Source organism: Nelumbo lutea, chromosome 4, assembly GCF_056320005.1.
Source record: "Nelumbo lutea isolate HS-2025 chromosome 4, American lotus-T2T, whole genome shotgun sequence".
In the NCBI taxonomy this organism is placed as follows: Eukaryota; Viridiplantae; Streptophyta; class Magnoliopsida; order Proteales; family Nelumbonaceae; genus Nelumbo; species Nelumbo lutea.
In genome coordinates, this window is record NC_142687.1 from 98,243,013 (window position 1) to 98,270,944 (window position 27,932).

The 27,932-nt window shown below is 42.4% G+C and overlaps 1 protein-coding gene and 1 long non-coding RNA gene across 2 annotated transcripts; one reads left to right on the top strand and one right to left on the bottom strand.

Annotated features, from left to right (window-relative positions):
- The first annotated feature begins 674 nt into the window (after positions 1-674).
- LOC148862107 (uncharacterized) lies at positions 675-23,750 on the top strand. The gene is made up of 9 exons (XM_088984174.1): positions 675-919; positions 1,513-1,739; positions 8,434-8,583; positions 8,704-8,838; positions 8,920-8,985; positions 10,475-10,528; positions 10,650-10,757; positions 22,870-22,954; positions 23,254-23,750. The coding sequence occupies exons 2-9, from the start codon at positions 1,542-1,544 to the stop codon at positions 23,523-23,525; spliced, it is 1,068 nt and encodes a 355-aa protein (XP_088840300.1). The 5' UTR covers positions 675-919; positions 1,513-1,541; the 3' UTR covers positions 23,526-23,750.
- On the bottom strand, positions 23,713-27,562 carry LOC148862108 (uncharacterized). Its single transcript, XR_016112857.1, has 2 exons — positions 27,463-27,562; positions 23,713-24,070 (listed from the first exon to the last, which is right to left on the bottom strand). It is a non-coding gene; the product is annotated as an uncharacterized LOC148862108 (long non-coding RNA).
- Positions 27,563-27,932: the final 370 nt, after the last annotated feature.

Sequence of the window (27,932 nt, forward strand, 5' to 3'; positions counted from 1 at the left end):
GATGTTAAGTGTTGGAATTTCTCGAATGCATTTGTTCCTCGGTGTTGATTTGGAAAGGTTAGGAGAGGGGATGAGGACATTGCACCGTTCTAGGAATTAGTAGTTTTGCCACCATAAAATAATTACTTTGAAGGGTAGTTTTGTTATTTTCAAAATATTTAAGTCACAAATGATGTCACATGATATTTATAATTGACAGTTAGTTAATGGTAAGTACTAAATTGATACATTTTGAAAATTTAGTTACTGAATTAATATATTTTGAAATTTGAGGACCAAAATGACACTAGGCCAGAGTACATAATACTAATATAAAATTTTTCCTTAATTTAATTATGACTAATATTTATTAATATTTAAGTATTTTCAATATTTAAGTGATGTTTACAAAATATTGTAACATTTAATCATTAATAAAGTAAAATAAATAAAATAAAATGCAAACAAATAATATGAGAAAATAACTATTTCATTAAGTAACTAACAATAATTTGTTATTTTTGTTAAAACATTAATATAATTAATACAAATTACTAAATTAATAAATCATTTTTTTACAAAATTATTAAAATAAAAATTTAATATTTTAAATAATATTGCATTTTTTTCTTAATATAAGTTTTGATTATTTCACTTTCCCTTCATAAATTCCGTACATCACACGGGTAGCCGCTAGTTAAAAAATACAAAAGTTTCGTTATCGTCGCTCCCTTTTCTCTCTCTCTCTCTCTCTCTCTCTCTCTCTTCCTGTGAATTGCACGGGTTTGTTATAATTGGGATGCAGGATGCTGCTAAGAATGCAGTTCATGGTCGTGCTTTAACTTTTGTGTTGGGGTTTTCAAGCTGTAAATTCTTGTCCTAGTTCCAGAAATTAAACTCTTGACTCCACCTATATTGTGAAGTTAACACCAAGAACTCGGTTTGTTTCCCGACTTTATGTTTGATTTTGCTTCTTATTTATTTGGTTGTTTTGCATGAGTGAGCTACAGCTTTTTTTATACTATCTTTTGGATTTTCAGTTAACATAATTTGATCCGGTGAACAAAGAAACTGCTTTGATTGTCCATACTTAATCCCATTTTTGGAATTTAGGGTTTTCAATGATATTATTTTACATTCTTTTGTTTCAATTTGTCATACGTTTGAACCAATATTGGAGTTGTTGTAATTAGGATGTAGGACAATGCTGAGAATGCAGTTCATGCTTTAAACTTTTTTGTTGGGGGTTATCAGGCTGTAAATTCTTGTCCCAGATTAAGAAATTAAGCTCTTCACTGTACCTATATTGAAGTTAACTCCCAGAATTCGGTTTATTTCCTGTCTTTTTGTTTGATTTTGCTTCTTACTTATTTCGTTTGGTTGTTTTGCACGAGTGAGCTATAGCTTTTTTGTAATATCTTTCCGATTTTCGGTTAACATAATTTGATTCTTTGAACAAAGAAACTGTTTTGATCGTCCATACCCGATCCCATGTTTAGAATTCAGCGTTTTAATCACTTGCTTGGATGACAGGTTTTGGTAGATTTTGTTTTTGAAGAAGGATGGGAGAAAGGAAAGTACTTAACAAGTATTACCCTCCGGATTTTGATCCTTCCAAGTTGCCCAGGAGGAGGCAACCCAAGAATCAGCAGATAAAAGTACGTATGATGCTTCCAATGAGTATTCGGTGCAATACTTGTGGAAACTATATCTACAAAGGTACCAAGTTCAATTCGCGGAAAGAAGATGTAATTGGGGAGGTAAGCTTCCTCTTCCGATTTTTTTTTTTTTTTTGCGTTTATATTTTCCTCTAGTTGCATATTGTTCATTTTATGTGCAATATTAATGTGTGTTTGATTGTCACAATAAAGTACAAGGAACATAGACAAGATTACCTCCAACAAATGCACAGAAACTAAAAGTTGATCTTATGCCATCTAATGGTCCAGCTGAATGTGTTTGTAAAGATCTCTATTTTCATCTTATCATATCATGTTTATAGTATAGAATACCTTTCCCAAGGCAACCTTTCAAGTAGGCAAGGATCCTATAAGCTACTACAAAAGTGAATAATTTGAGAGGCACGCATTGGCGAATGACACTCACTGTGTATGTGATGTTTGGCTGAGTCATATATTAATAGCATTAGTGCTATGATTTAGGTTAATAGGATTATCTATTGGTTTTGCTCCTAACTTCCCTATATCCCTAAGAAGATAAAGCACATACTCATGCCGAGAAACCTAAATGCCATGTTGTCATTGGGCTACCTTGATCTCTAAAAAATGCCTCAACTCTCCAAGATCATTGATCAACTCTATTCCCAAAAACTTCTTTAGATCGTCCATCTCTTGCTCATCATTACCTGTAAGAAAAATATTATCCACAGACTATTGGAATTGTAATCAACCCTCACTCTTCACAATCATGTATGATCAAACTAGAATTGAGAATACACCACCTTCAGTAATGCATTCCTAAAATGATTAAACTAATCATGGGGAGATTGTTTAGCCCATATAAATACTTGTTGAGCTTACACAATATACTCCCCAGTGAGTCACTATAAAGCTAGGTGGTATCTCCATTTACACTTTTCTTGAAAGTCAAGATTTAGGAATGCTTTCTTTACATCAAGCTAATAAAGCGGCTAGGAGTAATGAGAAACAAGTGATAACAACACTTAGATTGAAGTCATCTTTTCCACAAGGTTGAAAAGATGTAAAAAAGTGTGAAAAGACAGTTGTGTCCCTCACATACAATTACAAGAAATAAAAACAATATTGCTGTACAGGTATGATATAGTAAACTATAATCTATATGAGAACAGTGTTCCCAAGCAAACATAAGATAAGATCAGCCTTCAGTCTTATGATCTTTACACTTCCTCTCAAACTGGTGCTAGGAAGTGAGCACCAGTTTGTCAACTAGAAAGGCATGTCTGGCATGTGTCATTGCTTTAGTAAAATGATTGGCTAGCTGAAGTCCTGAAGAAATAGGGGGAAGAGTGATGTTGGTCAGTAAGGAACTAATCTCTAATATAGTGGAAATCAGCTTCTATGTGCTTGGTGCACTCATGGAACACTAGATTTGTGGCAATCTTTATTGGCCTCATATTATTTGCAAATAAGGGAACTAGGGTTGAATGGTCTACTCTCAATTCCATAAGTAAAGCTTTGAGCCAAATGATTTCATTGCAAGTAGATGACATGGCTTGACACTCAGCCTCTGTGGAAGACTTGGAGACAATTTGCTCTTTCTTGCACTTCTAGGAGACTAAGGAGTTAACAAAGAAGATACACCAACCAATAGTAGATCGCGAGTACTGGTTGGATGATGATATGCCCCATATCAGGAGTATTATATCGATACTTTAAACCTTGGCTGGGTGGATGGTGATGAAGGAAAGAAGAGGCCATGAGAAGGTGTGCCATGAATATACCGAGTGATCTGAAATACAGTAGATAAATGAGGCTGTTGAGGTGAGGAGACAAATTGGCTAACAACTTGCATGGCATATGAGATATCAAGTTGGGTCATAGTCATTAGTCAGATATATTAAACTTCCCACAAGTTGTCTATATAAAGTAGCATCAGGAAATAAAGCACCATCATCCTTGGACAACTTCAAGTTAAGCTCTAGGGGAGTATCCGCCTCCTTGGAATCAGTTAAATTAGCAAGTTTAACAAGGTCAAAGGCATATGTCTGTTGATTAACGAAGTAGCCATTAGAATGATGTGAGACCTCCATTCCTAAAAAATAAGTCAGCCATCCAAGGTCTTTTCGTCCTAAATGTGTGACTAATCAACTTTTTCAAAGAGTGTATACCGTCATGATCATCCCCTATGATAATAATGTCATCAACATATAAGAGGGGCACCGTAATACCTTGCATTTTGAGAATGAAATGTGAGTAATTTGAAGATCTCTGAGAGAATCCTATTTCAAGAATGACACTACAAAATCTTTTAAACCATGCCAGTGGAGCTTGCTTAAAGCCATATAATGACTTCTTAATTTGGCAAACCAACTGAGGGTTAATAGAGTAGTTAGGAGTGGCTTCATATAAACAGTCTACTAAAGATGCCGATGAAGAAAGGCATTCGTAACATCCTTCCCATGTGTCACTCAGTCTTTTGTAGTAGAAATAATTACAAGCAATTTGACAGTAGTCATTTTTACATTAAGAGTAAAAGTCTTGTCATAATTGATTCCATTCTCCTGTTTATAACCAATTAACCCTATGCAGCCAAATGAGCCTTGTATCTGTCTAGAGTGCAATCAGATTTAAGCTTGAAATAATACACCCAACGGCTACCAATAACTAAGGCATCTAGAAATAGAAGGAACAAGTTCTCAGGCATTATTTTCAAGAAGTGACTGGATTTCCTTGTACATAGCATCTTTCCAATGCAAAATCACTTATTGGTAAGCCTTTGGAATCTTTGTAGAAGAAAAGACAACAGAGGATGAGCTATGGTTGGAATTAAAACCATAGAGGGTAAGTGGTTTGGACAGTCTAGTAAAATGATGCAAAGGAGGAACAAAAGATGGAATAGGCTCATCAGAAAGTAAGGGAATGCTTACAATGTTTGGAGAAGGTGGATGGACAGCTTTTGGTGGTGAGGAGAGCAAGGGCATAGTAACTTGAACAATTGGCATTGTAGTGTCGATCACTACACTGTTGATCACTCTTTGTTTAGTAGAAATGCTTCTTCTGAGAAGATTGTTTTAGTTGTGTATTTTGATGATATTATTGTTATGGGGAGTGATGTACAAGGAATTAATGAGTTGAAACAGTTCTTGCAAAAATCGTTCCACACTAAGGACTTAGGGCCCTTGTGGTATTTTCTTGGACCCTTCAAAGGAAGAGAGCAGATTTTGGACCCCCTCACCCTCAGGCTCTTTCTCTTGTGCATCTCTGTTCAAAACTTTAACTCAGCAACCTTCTCTTCCTGGTTTGTCTTTCCCTGTTAAAGAGGTCTGGTGCAAACCCATTCCTCCTCGGGTTGGGAGTTTTTGTTGGGAAACTTTCCTGGAAAGAGTCAATACAAGTGATCTGCTTCAAAGAAAGAGACCCAAGGCTTGTTTATCCCTGCATAGGTGTATTCTTTGCATGGCGGATGGGGAATCTGGTTACCACCTTTTGTTATCTTGCCACTATGCTAAAACTATATGGGAGTGGGTTTTTCACTTTTTGGGTGTATCTGGAACCCCCCAATGAATGTACAAAGTTTGTTTTCCCCTCCCTTCTTCAACTGGCCAATGAAAAGAGGTAGGATCATATGGAGGTGTCTGAGGACTACGGTGTGCTGGACCTTATTGGAAGAAAGAAACTCAAGAATTTTTTCAAATCAGGAGAGAAACATTGAGAACCTAATAGAGTTGATTCATATTAGGGTGGCACATTGGCTGAAATCTTTGGAATTATTTCATAGACTTCACCGTGGATGTGTTGAGAAGTTGGAAAGAGATAGCAAGTTCTGCCCAGATTAAAAGGAGCAAGGTTTGGCTGAACGCGGTGGCTGTTCAGCAGGCTGTGGAACCAATGATGAGGTTCCTTGCCAGTAATAAAATACATGGGGCCCACACCTTTTACAGTGGGGCCCATGAATTTATTACTGGTGTGGAACCTCATCATTGGTTCCACAGCCAGCCGAACAGCCAACACGTTCAGTTAATCCGAATTCAATTAAAAGGGATACAAGTCTCTCTTGGATACCTCCCCCCTTGGGCTTCCTAAAACTGAATTTTGATGGCAGCAACCTTGGGAGCCCAGGTTTGTCAGGTATCGGGGGAGTATTCATGAATGAGGAGGGGATTGTTTCAGCTATTTACTCTGGCTCTATTGGAGAGGATGACTCTCTAAGGGCTGAGATCTTTGCAGCGTTGGAGGGAGTTCAAAGAGCTAGGGAGCTGAACATTAGGAGGCTGATAATTGAAGGAGACTTGGAGGTGGTGGTAAGATGGCTAAAGGAAGACAAGACTGCTATGTGGAATTACAACAATGAAAGGAAAAAAATTAAATGGCTGGCAAAAGACATCGAGATAAAATTCGGTTGGGTGAAGAGATCTGCTACTCATTTTCGGATGGGATAGCAAAGCAAGGGGTGATTAGAGATTCTTTGTTTTGGGCTCATTGCAGGGGAGTTAAGATAGCTTACCTCCCTTTGTTTGTATATATGCTTCTTCTTTACTCTTAATGAAATTCATTGTTATTTATCAAAAAAAAAGCAAGGTTGAAGTGGGGAATCTCCATCTCTCACAGAGGAAGCATGTACTCTATTTGTTGGAGGAAATGGGATTATTTGGAACAAAACCAGTAGATATCACAATGATCCAAATATTAAGATGCTGATAGTGAGGGGGAGTTTATGGATGATCCTGGGAGATATGGAAGACTAGTGGGAAAACTTATTTATCTCACTATTACAAGGCTAGACATTTCCTTTATTAAGTCAGTTTATGTAGAACGTAATGATGATTCATTGGGAAGGTATTTTAGGGTTCTATGCTACTTGAAAGGTGCTCCAGGTCAAGGGTTGTTGTATAAGCAAGGAGGAGAACTATCCTTGGAAGGATACACAAATGCAAATTGGGCAGAATTGGTCTCTAATAGGAAGTCCATAACTAGTTATTGAACTTTCTTGGAAGGAAATTTGGTCACTTGGAAGAGTAAGAAGCAAAGTATGGTTGCCAGGAGTAGTGCCAAGGCTAACTGGTGTATCCTGTGTAAATTGAATGGTGAGACTGTTTTCCACCTTCTTATATCTTGCCCTTTTGTCAGTTTTATTTGGAACTGGTTTACTTCCCTTTTGGGGTGCAGGTGGTCCTCTCCTGACAGGGTCGAAGGCTTATTCAACCCTAATGGTATCAGTGGTATGACGAGGAGGGGAAGATTTCTTTGGAAATGCACTAGGGCAGCAATACTTTGGACCATTTGGGAGGAAAGAATGATAGGATATTTGAAAGTAAAGAAAAATGCAAGGAAGCTTTAGTTGAAACAATAACATTGAGGGTGGCTCATTGGGTAAAAAGTTTGAAGCTGTTTTCAGCTTTCAAGGTTGAAGATTTTTTCAGGGTTTGGGGACTTATTGCTGCTTCATCATCTATGAGACGACAGCTTGTTGAGAATTGGTCCCCTCCAATAGAGGGTTGGAAGAAGCTAAATTTTGATGGGAGTTGTGTGGGTAACCCAGGCCCTTCAGGCATTGCTGGGGCCATTAGAGATGAAAATGGTTCCATAATTGCCCTTTACTCCGGTTCAGTGGAGGTAGGTGATGTGACAAGGGCAGAGTTTCTAGCTGCAGTATACGGGGTTGAGAAGGCCAAAGAGTTGGGGATCAATAGACTGATCATCTAGGGTGATTCAAAAACTGTGATAAAATGGTTGCAGAAAGGTGAAGGGGTGACATGGCAGTTGAAGAATGAATTCAGAAGATTTAAATGGATGTCAAGGAACTTGTCAATTCAGGTGAGATGGGTAAGGAGATCTGTCAACAGCCTGGCAGATAGCTTAGCAAAGCAAGGGGTTCACAGAACAGATATGTTTTGGGCATACCTGTAATCTGTACTGGGTCAGCTTACTATGCTGATTTATTTTGTATCTTATTATTGTACCCTAAAGTATTTTAATCAATAAAAGTTTCAAGTTAGTGATAAAAAAAAAAGTAGTGCTAAGGCTGAGCATTAGAGCCACGACACATACTACTTGTGAATTGGTGTGGTTAAAGCAGTTGTTATAGGAAATTGTTGTGAGAATTTCAACTCCTATTAAGCCGTTTTGTAACTTGTGTGAAATCAAAAGATCAGTTAGCCAACCTCTTCACTAAAGGCTTAAACTGTAGTTGGATGAAACACATTTGTAGCAAGTTGGGGCTTTATGATATATATGCTCCAACTTGAGGGGGAGTGTTAAACTATAGTTTATTATGTTGGTAGGATCACATTGGTCTTTTCCCTTTCTTTTATTATGTCCTTTATTTCGTTTGTTATTTGAGTAGGGGTGCAATTGTAATTTTATCTTTCATTATAATAATAATAAAAGATGGGCAGCAGTTGAAATCAATTAGTTTGATCTCTCTGCTCTTCAGCCCTATTTTTCTTTTCTTCTCTTCTACTTCTTGACTGAATAAATCTGGTTAGAATTTTTACTTTATTTTCTCGTTGATTAAGAGTGTTTCAGATCTGATCACAACTTTTCAGATCATCTCATAACTTGAGCTCATTCTTGGGAATTGAATCAAGTCTTTTTGATTGGTAAGTTGAATAAGTTCTTAATAGTCCCAAAAGGTGATTGTGCATTTCTTACGAAGTCTGGCCACTATTAGAAAGACAAACTACTGGATTCACATTATATTGTCTGATTAAGGAAAATATTAATTTGTTGCCTTATTTCTCTCTCTGAATCTTCGTTCACTGACCTAGTTTGATTTATGTTCAATCGTTTCCAGACATACTTAGGAATCCAAATGTTCAGGTTCTACTTCAAATGCACCAAGTGTTCAGCTGAACTGACAATAAAGACTGATCCACAAAATTCAGACTATGTTGTCGAATCAGGTGCAACTCGTAATTTTGAGCCTTGGCGTGCAGAGGATGAGGTGAACAACTAGCTTGCAATTTATAATCTTTTCTCATATTTGTGCATATATTCTTCATTGGCTTCTTGAAGTTTAAAACTTATTTCAGGATTTCATTTTTAATTGTATTTCTTTCATCAGGAAGAAGAAAAAGAGAAGAGGAAAAGGGATGCAGAAGAGATGGGGGATTCAATGAAATCTTTGGAGAACAGAACACTGGATTCAAAAAGAGAAATGGACATACTTGCTGCACTGGATGAAATGAAATCAATGAAGGTAGCTGGCTGGTTAGACAGTTTTCACTAATCCATTTTGCTTTAGATACTGAAATAAAGTTGTACTCCATTGATTTTTCAGTCAAGACATGCAACTGTAAGTGTGGATGCAATGCTCGAGGCCTTGCAACGTACAGCTCAAGAAAAGGTATGCTGCTTTTGTTTTTTTTTTTTTTTCCTTTATTTATTTTTGATTGGTAACAGTTTAGAATTGATTGTTGATAGAGAATAGTATTTGCAAGTGATTGAAGTTCTGGCTACTAGGCTGGCTGCTACCTAACCCCATATCTGTTGTAACAAAGATAAATGTTTTTTTTTTGGATGAATAACAAAGATAGAAAAATTGTAAACTCCTTAAAACAATTGTTCCCTCTTAACCCATTGGCTAGCCAGGAAATCAGATACTCTATTTTCTGCTCTATTTAACCAAAGGGGTGGTGATATGAGCCAAGCCGAGCCAAATATTGGACTATTTGAACTTGGCTTGACAGAAAATATAAGGCTCGAGTTTGATCTCGAGCTTGATTCGAGCTACAAATGCTAGCTCAAATTTGGCTCGATTCAAAATCTTTTTGTTTTTTTTTTTTTGAGCTTGACTTGGCCCGAGCTCGACAATGAACCAAGCCTACTTGAGCTCGAATTTGAGCTTGAACTCGATAACCTATTCAACTCAAAATTACCTGCTCTCAGCAAACTAAGAAGAATGAGTTAAAATCGAGGGATCAATTAAAATCCAAACATAAAACTAAAAGTCATTAATTTGTCTAAGGTAGAAGAATACTCTAGATTGGAAAAACTTGTATAACCATTTTCTGCCACCAACTCTCAGTCTCTAGCTGGTTAACCATTTGCAGATATTAGTGAAAAAACATGCTTCAAGCCTTCAGAACTATTATTAATCTACCATCTTGGAGGAGAGCAGTTGTTTACTTCCCAGAAATGAGTTTGTTCTCTTGGCAGGCCTTGGATGTTCAGACATTATATATATATTTGATCAGCAACAGAAAATTTATTAATTAAGTGAAAAGTTACAGCTAGGTAGCCTTGGTTATCCCCTTACATATTTAACACAGAAACATTCAACAACAGAAAACTTTTTCTTTTTTACAATTCAGCCATTATCTTAGAGAGGCTAGACATCTGGAATCTACAATGAACACTTCATTTGGATGGATTAGCATAGCGACATACCCCCCAGCAGACTGTCTAGCCAGATGATGTCTGGGGAGAGTGGAGCTGTTTTGAGAATCATCCCCTTAGGATGATAGCTATTTTATTTTAATATCTCTGAAATTTCTTGGCCTTCTTCTTTCGTCTATGTTTGGTTTGATGGCATATTAGAGAGGAAAAGAAAGTTGAGGGAATGTAATAAACAAATTTATGAAATTCCTTAAGAACTTCCTCAACTTTCTGTTTTGCTCTTATTTTCTGTCAAACCAAAAAGGCAAAAACAGCCTTGAGGCGTGCATTCTGGTTTCTCCTTTCTTGGATAAACTAGATGCTTGTGTCTTCTTACACCTTTGATGACATATTGTTATATTTCATTGATCTGGTTATTGATAAAAATTATGGCTTTCCAACTATTAATTATGTTGTTGAAGTTCTGATTTTTGTTGAAGTATCTATTTGCCTGACAGGAGAAGAAGCTGGAAGAAGAGGATGAGGCACTTATAAAGTCAATTTTTTTCCAAGTTAGTATACAACATCCCTATAAATTCTAGTTTAATCTCATTTTACAGCTAGTAGGAGCTTTTATTTATTTACTTTCAATGACCAGGAATCTTATAGTTTCCAATTTAAATTTTGATGCAGGGATCAAGAAATTTTGTTCGAAGAATTGATGATGAGGATGAAGATGTGGATGATGACAACAATTTAAATCTACTTTCAACTGATACTGGTGAACAAAATGATTCCAAAGTATGATTTTTTCCCCTGATGATATTGTATTCCTTTTCTTTTAGTGGAGATCGGTACAAACTACAAATATGGCACATGTTCATGAAAACTTGTGACAAATCAATGCTTTTTCTTCTTGTACTTTCATGGTAGGATCTCTTTAAATATGTATTATAAATCGTATCTTTTTTCCAAACAGAAATCAAATTAGTTCGAATAAAATCTCTTGAAGTTGGAAAATCAATTTTTGTTGGTTTGTCAATCGGGTCATGATGGCAACTTGTATTGATTCTTTGGTTCATTGCACTATCACACCCCTAATTGTATATGGTAGTGCTCTAACTCTCAACTATTGCACTGAGACAAGAGATGAGTATTTATCCAAGGTTCAAAGTATCGATACACCCGGATACGGGGCAAGGGGTGTGATGAAGGATGATTTGACCCAACCTATGAAACGGTGACACGTAGACGCTAACTTAGCATGAGCAACAGCCCAGCGTTGAGGCCCGGTGCGACCAAGTAACGGGCCCATGAAGTAGTCTGCTACACTACAGCTCATGAGGGGAGGAGTTCGCCGCAACGCGAACTCCGGGTTCCCCGCGCTATCTTTGAAGAGATGCTCCGAGGCAATTGTAGCTCGCGAGCTAAAGTTATTAACTTGCCCGAGCTCCCTAGCAGACAAGTCATTCCGAGGACCAATTCCATTAAGGGCAATCCATGAGTGTTTCAAGCTCGCCACAAAATAGCTCGCAAACGAGCCGCACTAGCGCTCTTCAGGAAGCTTCCGACTGATAGACCGTACCGGTTAGACTATGCCATATCCTCTATTGATGGCGCAGTCCCTGTCCTTTCGACAGTCTGCGTCCACGTCTCTTAGCAGGCAAAGGCGTGCCTGCCACTTTGGAAACGTGTCACTCAGCTAGGCGAGGCGTACGCCACAACGGCCACCTGCGCAGCCCTGGCAGGTAACGGCTGTGGCAGGAGCCCAGTGGCGGTTATGCCCGACCTAATGTGAGTGTCCCTATAATAGCCCTCAGGGCAAAAGAGAAATGTCTTCTTGAATCTCTGACCTCTCAAATATAGTGGTAACGCGCTATCTACACTCTTAGCCTTTCGCCTTTTCCTTGCTTCTACCGAGTACTGACTTAAGCATCGGAGCATTCCCATCGGGTAAACCCCCTGGGAAATCTTCTTCTTCCTCATCTCAGGTATCTTCCAGGAGCCACGTGAGTGCCAGCTAGGAGTGATCGGATTGCGCTACATCATTTGGCGCCATTTGTGGGAAACGCTACAAAAGGCCTTTCTCTCTAAACTCTCACAGTTCTCTTCCTCCTTGAAAAAATCCAACACTCATGGCTTCCTCTAGCAACGTCGGACGAAGCACGGAAATGGATAACTCTAGGGAACAACCCCAGCTTCCTATTGTCTTTATCGGACAGTTCACCATCCCCCTCTCGGTGGACGGAATCCCTATCTTGAATGTACCTCTTACAGTGGCACCTGTCGTCGCCCCGCTCCCTGCTACAATCGGAGCGACGTTCACCGAACCTTCGGTTGTGCCCTCAGCAGCTAGCCCAAACCAACTGGAGGACTTGATGCAGTGCATGCGGGCCATGCAGGCCCAAATGCAACAATTCCAACAATTTCAGCTCTATCAACATGTACTGCACCAGGTCTCCCAGTATCCGTATCAACAGTAGTTCCCTCAGCTGCATCAACCCCAACTTCAGCCGTAGTTCCCGCCTCGGCACCCAGCCTCGCGGCAAGCTAAGTCTCGCTACCAGGACGAGCGCCCCGCTAGCCAAGGAGAGGCCCCCCAAAACCTCCCAAAAAACCAGGCCTCCCCCTTGCGACAGACGAGAGAGTACGGCTGCCCCGGTCTCGCCGCGGGCGGACGGGTCGGGAGGACCCCAGCTCGCTAGGTCTACATCACCTTGGCAGTCGAAGTTTGAAACCCCGATCCTTGAGAACCGGTTCGAGATCGTGGCAACAGACTCCAAGCAAAACCCCTCTGTCTGCAGCCATCACCAGCAGACCGGACTACTTCCTGCACAGACCATTCCGGATAGCGCAGAGGTGAGAAGCACGAACGCCGAGCCCACCAAGAAGCAGAGACGCTACCACTGAGCTCTCCGATCGGTCACCCGCGATTTGCCCGAGCTCATGGGCAAAAAAGAGGTAAGCTCGGCCGAAGTCAAAGCTCCCCTCCTCTCGGTTCCATCCCCCCTGTCTTTCGAACTCCTGGCAGTCCCAATGTCCAAAGACTTCAAGTTCCCCCCTCTTGACAAGTATGACGGGTCGTTTTACCCGAATGATCATGTAGATGCCTTTTAGTCACAGATGCACTTGGCGGGAGCCAATGAGTCGTGCATGTGCGTGGCCTTCTCCACTACTTTTAGAGGAACAGCCCGCACGTGGTATCGGAATTTGGCACCTGGGTCGATAAGAAGTTGGGCGCAATTCGCATAAACCTTCACTTCCCACTTCGTCACCAGCAAACAGTGCTCGCGAATTGAAGAAAGCCTCCTCAGCATAGTGCAGAGAGAGGGAGAGTCCATTCGGGGCTATATCAAGCGGTTCAACGATGCCTGTATGCAGATACCGCGCCTGGACCCCGCCGTACGCCTTGCAGCAGCCAAGAAGGGCGTGACACACAAAGAGTTCAAATGGCACATGGTTGTCAACCAACCAGCGACCATAACCGAGTTTCTGAAGCTTGCAGACAGGTTCATAGCCACCGAAGAGGAGATCAACCAAAAGGGCGAGGGTGCGCCCGAAAAAAGGAAGATGGAAGGAGAGTTTTCCAGTCAAGGGGACAACCAAAAGAAAAAGGACATAGCTCGGGGGGCAAAGCCAGGTCAATTATTCTGATTTCCTATAGCGGACCGAGCTGATTACACCCCACTAAACGTGAAGCGGGCTGAAATCCTGATGGCGATCCAAGGACGCCCCGTACGTGAAGTGACCACCCCGTCTGAGGGGGAATCCCAATGAAAAAAATAAGAATCTGTATTGCAGTTTTCACAAAGATCACGGTCACAGTACCGAGAGTTGTAAAAACCTCTACAACGAGATAGAGGAGCTCATCCGTCGCAGATATCTAAGAAACTTTGTACAGTATAATAATAATAGTAATAAAACAGGTCGGCAAGGGGAGCACGGTAAGGATGCTTCCGAGTCCAACAGCAGGCTGGCCGAACAACCGTAGAGGCAGCCTTCGGAGGAGAGGCCAGTTCGGGGGACCATCCACATGATAGTGGGAGGTTCGATCGTTGCAGGTTGCACTTCAGCAGCAGCTCAGACGTCGGTTCGTGAGGCCACCCGGAAGGAGCAGAACCCTCCAAAGCGGCCAAAGATAGAAGAGCCAATTTTCTTCACAGAAGATGATGCGCGAGGGGTCCACTATCCCCACGACGACGCGCTCGTAATAAATCTAAGAATCAACAATTTCGAGGTCAGGCGCGTACTCGTCGACTCAGGCAGCTCAGCCGACATCCTCTTCAAAGTTGCGTTTGACCAGCTTTAGTTGCAGAGAAGCAACCTGAGGCCTACATACACTCCTTTGGTAGGCTTCAGCGGGGAAGAAGTCCGACCCCTTGGGAAAATAACAGTACCCGTGGAAGTCGGCACATGGCCTTGCGTGGTCAGGTTCAAGCACGACTTCCTGGTGGTCGCGATCCCCTCCCCCTACAATGCCATAATAGGCCGACCGATCACCCATGTCCTACGGGCGGTGGTCTCCACTTACCATTTGGCTATGAATTTTCCAACAGACTTCGGTGTGGGGGTAGCGCGGGGCGACCAACTCGAATCTCGCAAGTGCTACGTCGCCGCCCTGAAGGGAAAAACCAAGGTGGCTGATGACCTCAAGCTGGAGCGGCCTATGGAGCAAGGCCAAGAATGAGTCGCGCCCACAGAAGAAACAGTCGCGGTTCTGAACTCAGCAGCAGACCTAGCTCGGACGCTTTAGATCGGCGATTCTGACCAGGAACCTCTACGATCCGAACTGGTAAGTTTCTTACTTCAAAATTTAGATATTTTTGCATGGTCTGCGGCAGAGATGCCTGGTATAAATCTCGAACTCATAACTCACAAGCTGAATACTGATCCTGTAGTTAGGCCCGTTAGGCAGAAGAAACGCAACCTAGCCCCGGAGCTGTGGAAAGCGGTCGACGAGGTCGAAAAGCTCATCGCAGCTGACTTCATAAGAGAAGTCCACTACCCGAGCTGGGTAGCCAACCCCGTCCTGGTAAAGAAGGCCAACGGCAAGTGGCGCATGTGCATCGACTACACCAAACTAAACCGGGCTTGCCCAAAAGGCTGCTTCCCGCTCCCCAGAATCAATCGCTTGGTGGATGCAACCTCATGGCACGAGTTGCTAAGTTTTTTGGACGCTTATTCGGGCTATAACCAAATCAAGATAGACCCGGCGGACGAAGAAAAGACTGCCTTCATCACGGAATTCGGCCTATACTGTTACAAGGTTATGCCCTTCAGGTTGAAAGACGCAGGGGCAACCTTTCAAAGACTTGTGAATAAATTGTTTGCGCTGTTAATCAACAGAAAAGTAGAATGCTATGTAGACGACATGGTCGTCAAAACTCAATTCTCACATGAATTAATACAAGATTTGCGTTCTGTTTTTGAAATTCTGCATAAGTTTAATATGAGACTGAACCCAAACAAGTGTGTGTTTGGTGTGACCTCGGGCAAGTTCCTAGGGTACATCGTTAACCGGCGCGGCATTGAAGCCAACGTGGATAAGATTAAGGCCATTTTAGACATGAGACCACCCCGGAAGTTGAAGGAGGTTCAGAGGTTGAATGGCCGCATAGCCGCCCTGAGCCGCTTCATGTCCAAATTGACGGACCGCTGTCTGCCGTTCTTAAAGGCAATTAAGAGCAAAGGGTTCGAATGGACCCAAGACTGCCAGCTCGCGTTCGACGAGCTCAAGAAATACCTCGCTAGTGTGCCAACTTTAACCCGGCCCGAGGAGGGCGATGTTTTAGAATTGTACCTCTCGGCGAGCGATGAGGTAGTCAGTTCGGTACTAATAAAAGAAGTAGATCGGGTCCAACGACCCATCTATTATGTTAGTAAAGTATTGCAGGGAGCAGAGACGAGATACCCGGAGATGGAAAAGCTAGCATACGCACTGATAATCGCAGCTCAGAAGCTCTACCCGTACTTCCAAGCTCATACTGTTACGTCCTCACCGACAAACCTCTGAGGCAAGTATTGCTTAAGCTCGAGGTCTCTGGTCGGTTGACGAAGTGGGCCGTTGAGCTCAGCGAGTACGACCTCCAGTACAAACCGCAAACTGCCATTAAGGCCCAAGCCTTAGCAGATTTCATCGCCGAGTGCACGTTCAGCTCTGAAGCTCCTAGGTCAGTCGAGTGCGAGGTCCCCAATTCAGGTGAGCTCGAAACTCCCAAGCCGGTTTAGTCTGAGCCCCGTGAAGTAGTAGCCAGTGTGGCATCTCTCCTAGCTAGGCCAAGCACGAGCTGGGATGAGGAGCCATGGATCCTTCATGTAGATGGCTCCTCAAACCAACAGGACAGCGGGGCAGGAATAGTCCTACACGGCCCAAGTGGCACGAAACTGGAGTATGCGCTATGCTTCGAGTTCACGGCATCTAACAATGAAGCGGAGTACGAGGCGTTGATAGCTGGACTAGCCTTAGCCAGAGAAGTAAACGCCAAGCACATCGTGATCTATAGCGACTCCCAACTCGTGGTCAACTAGGTCATTGGCGAATATGAAGCTCGCAAGTCGACCATGGTCGCCTACTTAACCAAAGTCAGAAAAGCCCTACTCGACTTCCAGTCACACTTCATCAGACAAATCCCTAGGTCGGAGAACGCTGAGGCCGACGCCCTGTCCAAGTTAGCCAGCACTAGCGACATCACCATGAGAACCGTGTACATAGAGGACCTGTCTCGGCCTAGCATTCTCAGGGGGCAGAGGAGGTCGCTCCCGTTGTTCAAGCAGAGCCGAGCTGGATTGACCCGCTTGCGAGCTTCTTACTACACGGGACCCTCCCTACAGATCGCAATGCAGCCAGAAGGGTGTAGCACTAGGCAGCCAAATACGTCATGATAGACGAGCGGCTGTACAGGAGATCCTACACGCTCCCCTATCTACGTTGCTTGCGGTCTACCGAAGCCGAGCTCGTACTCCGCGATACTCATGAGGGGTTGTGCAGCGGGCACTTGGGGGGCAGGGCCCTTGCCCAAAAAGCACTTCGGGGGTATTATTGGCTAACAATGAAGACATATGCTATTGAGCTCGTTAGAAAATGTGACAAATGCCAGAGACATGCCAATATTCACCACCAACCCGCCGCCGACCTCAAGTATCTCACTAGCCCGTGGCCCTTTGCACAGTGGGGCATCAATCTACTCGGGCCATTCCCGCCAGCAATGGGTGGAAGGAAGTTTTTAGTGGTAGCAGTGGACTATTTTACAAAGTGGGTAGAAGCTGAACCCCTCGTAACGATCACAGCCTGAAATGTTCAAAACTTCTTTTGGAAAAACATCGTATGCCGCTTTGGATTACCTCGGGTACTGATTTCCGACAACGGCAAACAGTTCGAAGACATCAAATTCCAAGACTGGTGCCAAGACATGGGAATCCGACAGAACTTTACTTCAGTCGCACACCCTCAAGCAAATGGTCAGGCAGAAGTCACGAACAGAGCCATCCTTCGCGGATTAAAGGCACGGTTGGACCGAGCTAAAGGATTGTGGGCAGATGAACTACCCAGTGTTCTATGGGCATACCGGACCACGGAGAAGACCGCCATGGGAGAAACACCCTTCAATCTCACCTACGGCATCGAAGTAGTAATCCCTACAGAGATCGAAATGCCTACGCTGCGACTAGAAGCATATAGTGATCAAACGAACGAAGATGAGCTACGTACCAACCTCGATCTACTCGACGAAGTAAGGGACCTCGCGTACATCAGGACCGCAGCCTACCAGCAGAGAGTAGCTCGGTACTATAACGCCAGGGTCAAGAGGCGGAACCTTCGCGTTGGTGACCTGGTCCTTTGTAAAGTTATGGTACCTGAGCCTGGCGCTGGAAAGCTCGGGTCCAAATGGGGAGGTCCCTACCGAATGAAGTGAGTGCTCGGGGAAGGAACGTACGAGCTCGAAACCCTCGAAGGGAAACAAGTACCTCGGGCATGGAGTATTGTCAACTTAAGACAATACTATCTGTAACAACCGAGTAGGCCATGAGCCGCTCCCAAAGCCTAAGGGAAAAATGCCGAGCTAACACGTTCTCAGTGCAATAAGACCCGGTCGCCTTTGAGGCACGGGAAAACCTCAAAAATAGACTATAAGTCACCCCCAGAGCCTAAGGGCAAAGAATGCCGAGCTAACACGATCTCGGCGCAGTCAGACCCAGTCGTCCCCATGATAGATTATCAAGGTGAGGAGTGTAAGCAGCTCGGGCTTAAACCCCACCAAACATGGCTTGTCCTAGTACAACTATCGAAGTAAAGAATAAACGACGGACAAATAATTCGGGTACACGTGGCAATCGACTTGTGCACCATGAAGATGCCTTACTTCGGGTAAATAGCTCTAATAGCTTAGGTATCGAGATCACCTTAGCAAAGATACAAAGAGCCCATCATACTTGGAAGAAGGAAAAAACTTTCATTATCGTTTCGAAAAAAAAAGGTGCAATAACCGAGCTAAATAGCTCGAGAAAGTCTGACTACCACAGGGCACAACCGCCCAACCAAAGACTTGTGAAAGATCGGGTTTACGACACCCGAAAGCCACCAGAAGTCCAGAGAAACACTGCCTCAAGGATCCGCCTCCTCATCCTCTAGGGAGTCAGGCTCCTCTTCCTCCGCTTGGTCCGCCGTCTCAGGAGACAGACCCTTCATAGTAATGCCGTCGAGGTTGAGTCCGGAGAACTTCTTCCGAACCAGCCACCGGCAAAGCTTAAACCCAAAGCGGTATGAACCCGAACCATACTCCGCCTAGAGGTCCTGAAATTCTTGGGAGTCTTTAAAATCCCAGACCGCTTTCTCTCGCTCAGCCTCCACCATCTGATCAAAGTTTCGAGTCCGATTTAGAAGAGTGGACTCCAAGTCCCGCACCTACTGCCTGAGGAGCTCCCTCTCCGTTGCCATCCTCGACGATTCCTCCTTGTAACGCGTGCTCTCTTTAGAAAGCCGGGCGATTTGAGCCTTCTGGTCGTGGACGAGCAGCTCCTGAGACTTGCTCCCCTTGCGGGTATGATGGAGCTCACCCTGGATCCGGTCGAGCTCGCCCTGGATCTTCTTGTTAGCAGTCCGCTGGTTGAGGGCATCGACGCGATGGATGTGCGTATGGAGAGCCATGGCATGGATGGTGGAATTCACCTGCCGACGGAAGAGAAGATCAGATGACAGGAGAGAGGAGCAAAACAAAAGAGAAAAAAGGGAAAAGGTCACTTACCACCATGCAAAGGGCGGAGGCAAACGCAGAGAGGTCCCCAGGCTCCATATTCCCCCACTGAGCGACCTCGTCATTAGTAATCGCCTTCCGGCTCCTCCGGCGAGCCACAAGATAATCATTTACCCCTTCCCAGTTTCCCACTGGGAACCAGGGGTAATGACGGGGCTGAAAGGGATTACAAGGAGCCTCCCCCAGCTGAGGGAGCTCGTTCCCCCCAGGGTTAATCCCACTAATCCCCTCAGGTGGGGGCATCGGAGTCTCGGGCGGAGGAGAGGGTAGAACAGGCTCGGCAGACCCGAACTCAATACTTCCCGAAGGGGGGGTCCGGTCGGGGCGCGTCCTATTCGCATGGCACCTCTGGCTGCCCGAGAGAAGGCGGCGCGAATCGGCACTGGACATGATGGCTGCCAAAAGACCATAAGATATTAGTCCGACAAGAAACAAAATACATGTGTACATGATATTGTCACAAGGCACCACGCGACCTAAAAAGGCAACCTACCCGGGCTCAAGCCTGCCTGTGCAAGCTTCTCCTCGGCCAAGTAGTCCGAGCAAAGGAAGCCTACCGACGCTTAGGACAGCATCGTTTTCCGAATTTCAGGGTCCAGCTCGGCCCCGGGGTCCTGGATGGCGCCCCTCCAAGCAATGGGGAAGGGCCACCCCTTGGGGTTACGGACCACAAAGTAATCTCGCTTCCAGGCGGGAATCTTATTCGGCAGCTCGTACAAGAGCTTATAGCCGCGACGGGGGGAGAGGTAAAGCGCCTCTCCGGAGGAACCCCAGGAGCAGCGTTTTTTATACAAAGGATAGAGACAAAAATATCAAGGTCCAAAGGAAGGCATTACTCGTAATACAGAGATATAGTCCCAACCATGTTTCGAATGGCGTTGGGATGAAGCCGTTCAATGGTGACGTTAAAGTGATTTAACACCTCCACTATCAAGGGGTGCAGGGGGAGACGCAAGCCAGCCTCGAGCTGTTCTTGAAAGATTACTATGTCCTTGGAACCATGCTCCCAAGGGAAGTTGCTAGTAGGGAGGCTGTAAACTAGGTCCCCAGGGAGGCGAAAAGTAGCGGATCAAAGACCTAACTCTCTCCGCTGTCATCAAGGAAGGGCCAAAGGTATCAGGCTCCCTCCCCCTAGAAGTAGATGCTATGTCACCAGAGGTCTCCCGAGCCTCCGGGATCTGCTCCCAGGCTCCCCCCGAGCTCGAGGGAGCATCATCATCCTGGCTATCGCCCCTGTGATAGGTGTGGTATGGGTACCCAGACATGGTTGACAGCGATTGGGACTCACTAGAGTAGATGGAACGAAGCAAACTGAGGAATTCAAGTAGACTAGGTGAAGTGCGCGACCTCAGAATCCAAAGACAGCAAGATGGCGTGGGAGAGGCCCAAGGGGTCCCCTATTTATAGTCTCCACCCTTTCAAATTGACGGCCCGGATCAAAGCAGATCCAACGGCCCGCGGGCGCCCTGACTGCACGCCTTCTGAAAACTGAAGGCGATTGGTGGCACATCTTCCATAATTAAGGTAGTCGCAGCCGCACGACGTTTGGAGTTAAAAGCCACCTCAACACGTTTTCGGAATCTGAAAAGTCAGAAAATCTCTTGATTCTCGCAAATGCATTTAATGAGGGCAGTCAATCAAGTTTGAATTTCGGTCAAATTAGTCCATCGCGCTTCATAAACTCCCCGCGCTAAGGCAGTACTATTAGCTCGAGGAGTGGGGGGCAATTGATGAAGGATGATTTGACCCAACCTATGAAACAGTGGCACGTAGACGTTGACTTAGCATGAGCGACAGCCCAGCATTGAGGCCCGGTGTGACCAAGTGACGGGCCCACGAAGTAGTTTGCTACGTTACAACTCATGAGGGGAGGAGTTCGCTGCGATGCGAACTCCGGGTTCCTCGCGCGCTCTTTGAAGAGATGCTCCGAGGCAACTGTAGTTCGCGAGCTAAAGTTATTAGCTCGCCCGAGCTCCCTAGCAGACAAGTCATTCTGAGGACCAAATCCATTAAGGGCAATCCATGAGTGTTTCAAGCTTGCCACAAAATAGCTCGCGAACGAGCCGCACTAGCGCTCTTCAGGAAGCTTCCGACTGACAGACCGTACCGGCCAGACTGTGCCATATCCTCTATTGACGGCGCAGTCCCTGTCCTTTCAATAGTCTGCGTCCACATCTCTTAGCAAACAAAGGCGTGCCTGCCACTTTGGAAACGCGTCACTCACCCGGGCGAGGCGTACGCCACAACAGCCACCTGCGCAGCCCTGGCAGGTAACGGCTGTGGCAGGAGCCCAGTGGCGGTTATGCCCGACCTAATGTGAGTGTCCCTATAATAGCCCTCAGGGCAAAAGAGAAATGTCTTCTTGAATCTCTCGAATATAGTGGTAACGCGCCATCTACACTCTTAGCCTTTCGCCTTTTCCTTGCTTCTACCGAGTATTGACTTAAGCATCAGAGCATTCCCACCAGGTAAACCCCCCCGGGAAATCTTCTTCTTCCTCATCTTAGGTATCTTCCAGGAGCCACGTGAGTGTCAGCTAGGAGTGACCGGATTGCGCTACATCAGGGTGTATCGGTACTTTGAACCTTGCGCCCATCCTTTTTCTTTCAAAAATAGGTCAGGGGGTAGGTCTTAGGCCTGTCTACCCCCTGAAATAGGTCAAATCGCCAAAGCCTTTTGATTTAGTGCATCAGTGGGGTCACCAATACGTGACAAAATTTTGAACCTTGTTTATATCAGTATTGCAATACAAGTTGAAATTAATATGGGGCTTGAAAAGAAGAAGAGCAGGTATATTGGGAAAATGGCAAGAATTTGAGTAGAGAAAAGACGAGCACTCAACATGTTTTATGGAGTGAAAATAGGAAAGTACAAGAGTATTTCAAGGTAGTTCTCTGGCCTTGTGTGCGATAGCACTAGAGGAGTATCCCAGGATGGTTCAAGTGCCATATTCTTTGCATTCTTTGTCCCTGGATTGGCTCATTCAAACACTCTTCTCTATCATAAATGGTGCATATCATCCAACTCCATGGTGTTGGAGAGAGTACTTGTGACATTTGATTCTCACATTATGACCACTCAATACATGAAGGTTTAATGAGAGGAGGCTTGTTCCTTGGTTTTCAGATGGAAGATCTTGTTCAAATAGACTGGAAGTCAGGTTGTAATATTGCTGACCTGTTCTGAGAGTTGAAAACATCTTATCCTGTAATGGTTTGCTTCTTTTTGCAATAAATTTCAATTTAGGGATTGAATTGAAGGTGAACTTGTGTGTGGATTTATGCATATACACATGCAGATATCAAAGACCTCATGGATGTGCTTTGTTTGTACTTGACTCACCATAATTACATTATGCTATTAAAAACAGCAAGAAAATATTAATGTGAAATTTTATGGAAAAATTACTCTTCATCTATAACTAATTAAATCTCCTTAGATCATATTAGAAGTTATCTATTATAATATCATATTCTCTATTTACTTTGCCACCATTCAGCTTTTCTGAGTGTTTCCTAACCTTAGGTTTCTTGCTTCATGATGTTCTTTAAATATTTGTATTTGTAATATTTAGTCCATCCATTCATAATGTAAAATTTCACTCCATGGTCATTGAACTATGTGTTTACCAACTTGATAACTCATGAATATGTCTGGTGCAGAGAAGGAAAGTTTCAGAAGAACCATTGGACAAACCAACGGATTCATTGACAAAAGGCAGTACTTTTGACAGCTCAAATGGTAAAGGTAGGTTTTGTAATTTTTCTTTTTTAAATGGTTATCTTTTGGGCATCAATATCAGGTTTAAGACCATGTAATCTCTTAGAATGTAGTTTGTAAATCACAGCTCCTTGCTTAATATGCTGCAATTCTTGTCATATTTCAGTTTTTTGTAGTTTTAGATAATTGTCTAGAAACTTGGGTTGGATGTTTAATTCCCCTACCTGAAAATCAATTATATTCCCAGAGTCCATTTACAACATGTTGAGTCAATTTAATATCTTTCATTCACTAACAAATTTGTTTTGTCTATTTCGATTCTGCAGAATCAATTGGTGGTGCTGGTGCTCGTAAGGAAGGTAACTTTATCTTTACCTCTTCCTCGGTCAGAGTTTCTGTCGTTAAAAAGCCTCTTTCCACTTCAAATGCAAGTCAAGTAAAACAAGAAGAAAATAAGCAAGAGGAACCAAAAACCATTGCTTCCGGTGGAAATCAAATAAAACAAGAGAGCAAGCATGTAGAAGAACCCAAAACTGGTGATACAAGCACTGGACTGCAAGCCTTATGCCAAAATTATGACTCTGATGATAGCTATTAGTTTTTTTTTTGTGTGTGTGTGTGTGTTTATTTTATAAGGAAAGCAACTTCATTATGTTTGATAAAACATTACAAACTGATTAGATGGCCCTTTGTAGTCATTATGTATTTGGGCTTTACATGCCAAAAGGAAAGAGCTGGACCATTTGGTTAATTTGTAATGGATATCATCAAAACGATGTACAATATTTCAAAAACAATTCCAATGGAGCTGTTCAATCCATGAGTGAGCTGTTTGATATTCAAAAAAGAAGCTGATTTAAAACCTGCTATTAGTGATCGAATTTCAGCTTCATAGCTACATCATAGCTATTTCAGTATTTTGAGCCCAGCATCTTGAACCACCTGCTTTGAGAACTTCATTTGATGGCTGTTGGAGGAAAGCGCATCCTGCATGACCTGTGTTTCAATCATGGATTTCATGAGCCATTTTCATTTTACAAATCTGCAACTCTTAGATGTTGAGTTCAGCTAGGTCATGTGGGGCGGGATGGAGGCAATCCACTTCGTAATGATGGTATCCATTGATCTTGGAAAACTGAAATACTGCAAACATCTTTGATTAGCCAAAACAAATTCTGCTGGAGCTCTTTTGGGATACCACGAGCTTGTTTCTACCAAATAGAGCTTGAGGATTTAACTTTAGATTGGAGCAGAGTTGTATTACTTAATGCGTTAGGCCCAAATGCAATCTGAATTGGCCAACAATCTCCATATTTGCTTACCGAATTGAGCCTTGTTCATAGCTAATTTCTGCCTGAAACCCATGCCATTGCCACCTTGGTCCTTGGTTTTTGGGGAGGCATAGCTTGTCCCAAGTTATAGTGTGTTTGCCACCAAAAATCTCTTTCTAACTTTTCAAGAGTGCTCATGGTCTTTTGGGAGATGAGTGTAGTACTCATTGCATAGGTAGGAGTGGTTTGTGCCATTGATTTCATATTTTCATTAGAGTAGTACGACCAAGTTGAGATAGGAATTAGAGCTCGAGGCATTAAACTTAGATTTAACTTGCTCCATTATGAAGCTTTGTGAATGATGAATGTGAGGATCATCAACTATTACACCAAGATATTTGGAACCAGCTAAAGGATGTTTGACATTGAGAAGCTTGAAAATGAATTTCTAATTATGCCGTGGTACATTTTTACTGAACTTCATGTAGTTGATTTGTTAACTTGAGAGAGCTTCAAAGGTGAAACAAATCTTTGAGAGTTTTCACTTGTTTGATGTCAGCTTTGTGAAATAGGATACAATCATGTGCAAAAAGGAGAGGAGTAATTCGGGGATTTGCACTACCAATTTCGATGTCTTTTCAAGCTTTTCTGCTGAGACGAGGGACTGGTGGCTATGCCTATAATAAAGAGATGGTGTGATAATGGGAGTCCTCTATGAAGAAAGAAATTAAATTTGGCTTCTCTACCAATTTTAATGGAAAAAGTACTTAGGGTCCGTTTGGTTTGCAGTCGGAATTAGAATCCTTCGGATTCGGAATGGTTTATTCCCAGTCGGAATTAGAATCCTTAGAATCAGCAGGAATGAGATTTCATTCCCAAGAGAGGGGTAGGGAATGGTCATTCTCTCAAATGGGGAATGTCATTCCAGCAGGAATGGGAATGAAATTTTGATTCTGTCCAACCAAACAGTTGGAATCGGAATAGTTCATTTCAATTCCGATTCCAAACCCCTATTCCTACAAACCAAACAGAGCCTTATATTTCTTTAGCTAAAAAGTATTTTATCTGCAATTTGGCGGTTTTTAAGAAAGCCGGATTGCTTGAGAGAAGTCACTTCTTGTAAAAATAAGTTGCATTCTAAGAACTAACTTTTTAGTAATCATCTTGAAAGACACATTACAGAGGCATATTGGTTTGAAGTGTGAGGGATATTTAGGAGAGTTGTTTATGGGAATAAAGATTTAAGTTAGCTTGACGAGTCCTTGTGGAAGGGAAGATATCTTGGAAAAATAATAATATTATTAATAAAATATTCCTAAATTAATAATAAATATTAAGATATTAATTATTAAATAGATATAAAATAATAATAACAAAGTACTAATAAAATAATAATAAAACAATACTAATAAACTATTAACAAAAAATAAATCATTAATAAACCTGTAATAAAATATTCATAATTAAGTGTTAATAAAATAATAATTATATATTTGTAAAATATTAATAAACTAATAATAAAGTACCAACATATTGATAATTAAATACTAATAAAAAAATAATAAAGTACTAATAATATAATAAATTAATTAATTAATTAATTAACCAATACAAAATTGAAGATTTTAGATTGATTCAGATTTTGATTCCAAACTAACCAAACAACAATGAGTAGAATCCAATTTCGATTTCCATCTGAACCAAATAGGCATTAGGAATAGATGACTCCGTTTTTTATTCTAATTCCAATTTTGATCCTAACCATGAACCAAATGGATCATAAAAGCTGACATAGTGTATTTTTAGATTTTGTCCTTACATGATAAGGAAGAACCGTGGTGTCATAGATTCATAGATGATGTCATGTGTACGGGAAGACCATAATGCTCAAGGAGCCAAAAAAAAAGGGAAATTTTCACTTTAGTACCCTGAACTTTGGGGATAGTGTCAAGTTAATACCTGAACTTTTAAACATATCACTTTAATACTTAAACTTTCAAAAAGTGTCAAATTGGTCCCTGCCGCTAACCGATTGTCAGTTATCTATTAAAAATATCAAAACTACCCTCCAAATGAAGACACCTGCCGTTAAGGTCATTAGCCTTGCAGCACTGAACAAGGTCTCTCTCTCTCTCTCTTTCTTTCTAATTCCAAACTTCAGTTGGAGGGGCAGCTACCTAAAATTTTATTAATAAAACCATTCAAAATAAAAGAGAATACAGGGGAGGACGTAGCCCGCCTTGCCCCTAAACCCAGGACAGTTCACATCCTAACACTCAAACCCAGACCCCTAAGCCGATTCTAATTTTCGGAAAATACAATAAGTCTTCAAAAATAAAGAGAACGAATAACACGAGGCATATAAGAGATATGATCATATGCAAAAGATCTTTCTTCCAAAATTACAATTTTAGTCAATGAGCCAGCTACAGAGTTCCCTTCTCTAAGAGTATGCTGCAGTTGAATATCATTGAAATGAGCAATCCTATCTTGAATGCCATCAATTCATTTTGAATAATGTCCACTATAACTTTAGGCTCATTTTGGAAGGAGTACAAATACAAATTTGTAGAGTGTAAAATCTTGTATTTTGTATTATTTTGTATATATTTACACTCTATAAATTTGCATTTATACTCCTTCCAAACTGAGCCTTAAGTCACTCTCTATTATCATCCAATTGGGCCCAAGTGCTTTAGCCTAAGAGAGAATCTAAACTGACTCAACATTCATCAATGATATTTGAGCCGAAATTGTAAAAGGAGGTAAAAGCAAAGATAAAAGCTCCTTGCTCATCTCTAAAAATTCCACCACCCCCACATTTAATTTGCCTGGATTACCTGAGCACACACCATGAACATTAATTTTAATCTTTCCAACTGGTGGGTGTTCTCATTTGACAATTCTTATTTTGGGACAAGGTCCACTGAGTTCAAATCATCTCCCCATAACGTCTCACAGCACATTCCTGCCATGTACTGAGAACATCTTCAGATGATGATACCATCATTTTTGATATTTTTATCGGGAAATGTTCCCAATACACGGCAAAAATGTGCTGTGGTTGCCGAACAGTTTGGAATTAGGAAATTCAGCTCATGAACCCAATGGTATATTTTTTGAATAACGGGGCAAGGAAACCACTATCAAATTTAACTAGGAGTATCAGCATTTTGCCATGTAAAATCAAAACAAGATTCGATCTCTAATCCATTGGTAAGGAAACAATGGAATATCTAAAATTTGATAGAAGTGAGACCAAACCTTGGTAGCAAGAGTGCCAAAGGACGGCAGATGATCTGTGGTTTGAACTTTCGTCTCCTGGTAGCATTTACAGCCTGAGGCCATCACAATTCATAGGTTTTGAATGGCCGCGTCAGTGGAAATATTACCCACAAGAATTTTCCAATAATGAAAGCCTATTTTGGTTGGGATCCAGCGGTTCCAAACAAATTTGCTCCACGAGACCTGAGTGGTCGGAAGTCTAATATCTTTTTAGGGCAGAACCCAAAATGGCATTTAAATTCGACTTTTTCAATCTTAAACAGATTCCCACGCCAATTCAGATTCCCCTTATCTTTTTAATTTCAAAGTTACTAATTAACCTATGAAGATTAAAATGATCCTGATGGGGCCCACTGTTTAGATCTCTCCCGTTCTCCCTCCTCTTTCGTTGTCTCTCCCACTCTCAATTCTCCTCTTCCTGCAACTTTCTTCCTCCCAAACTCAGAACT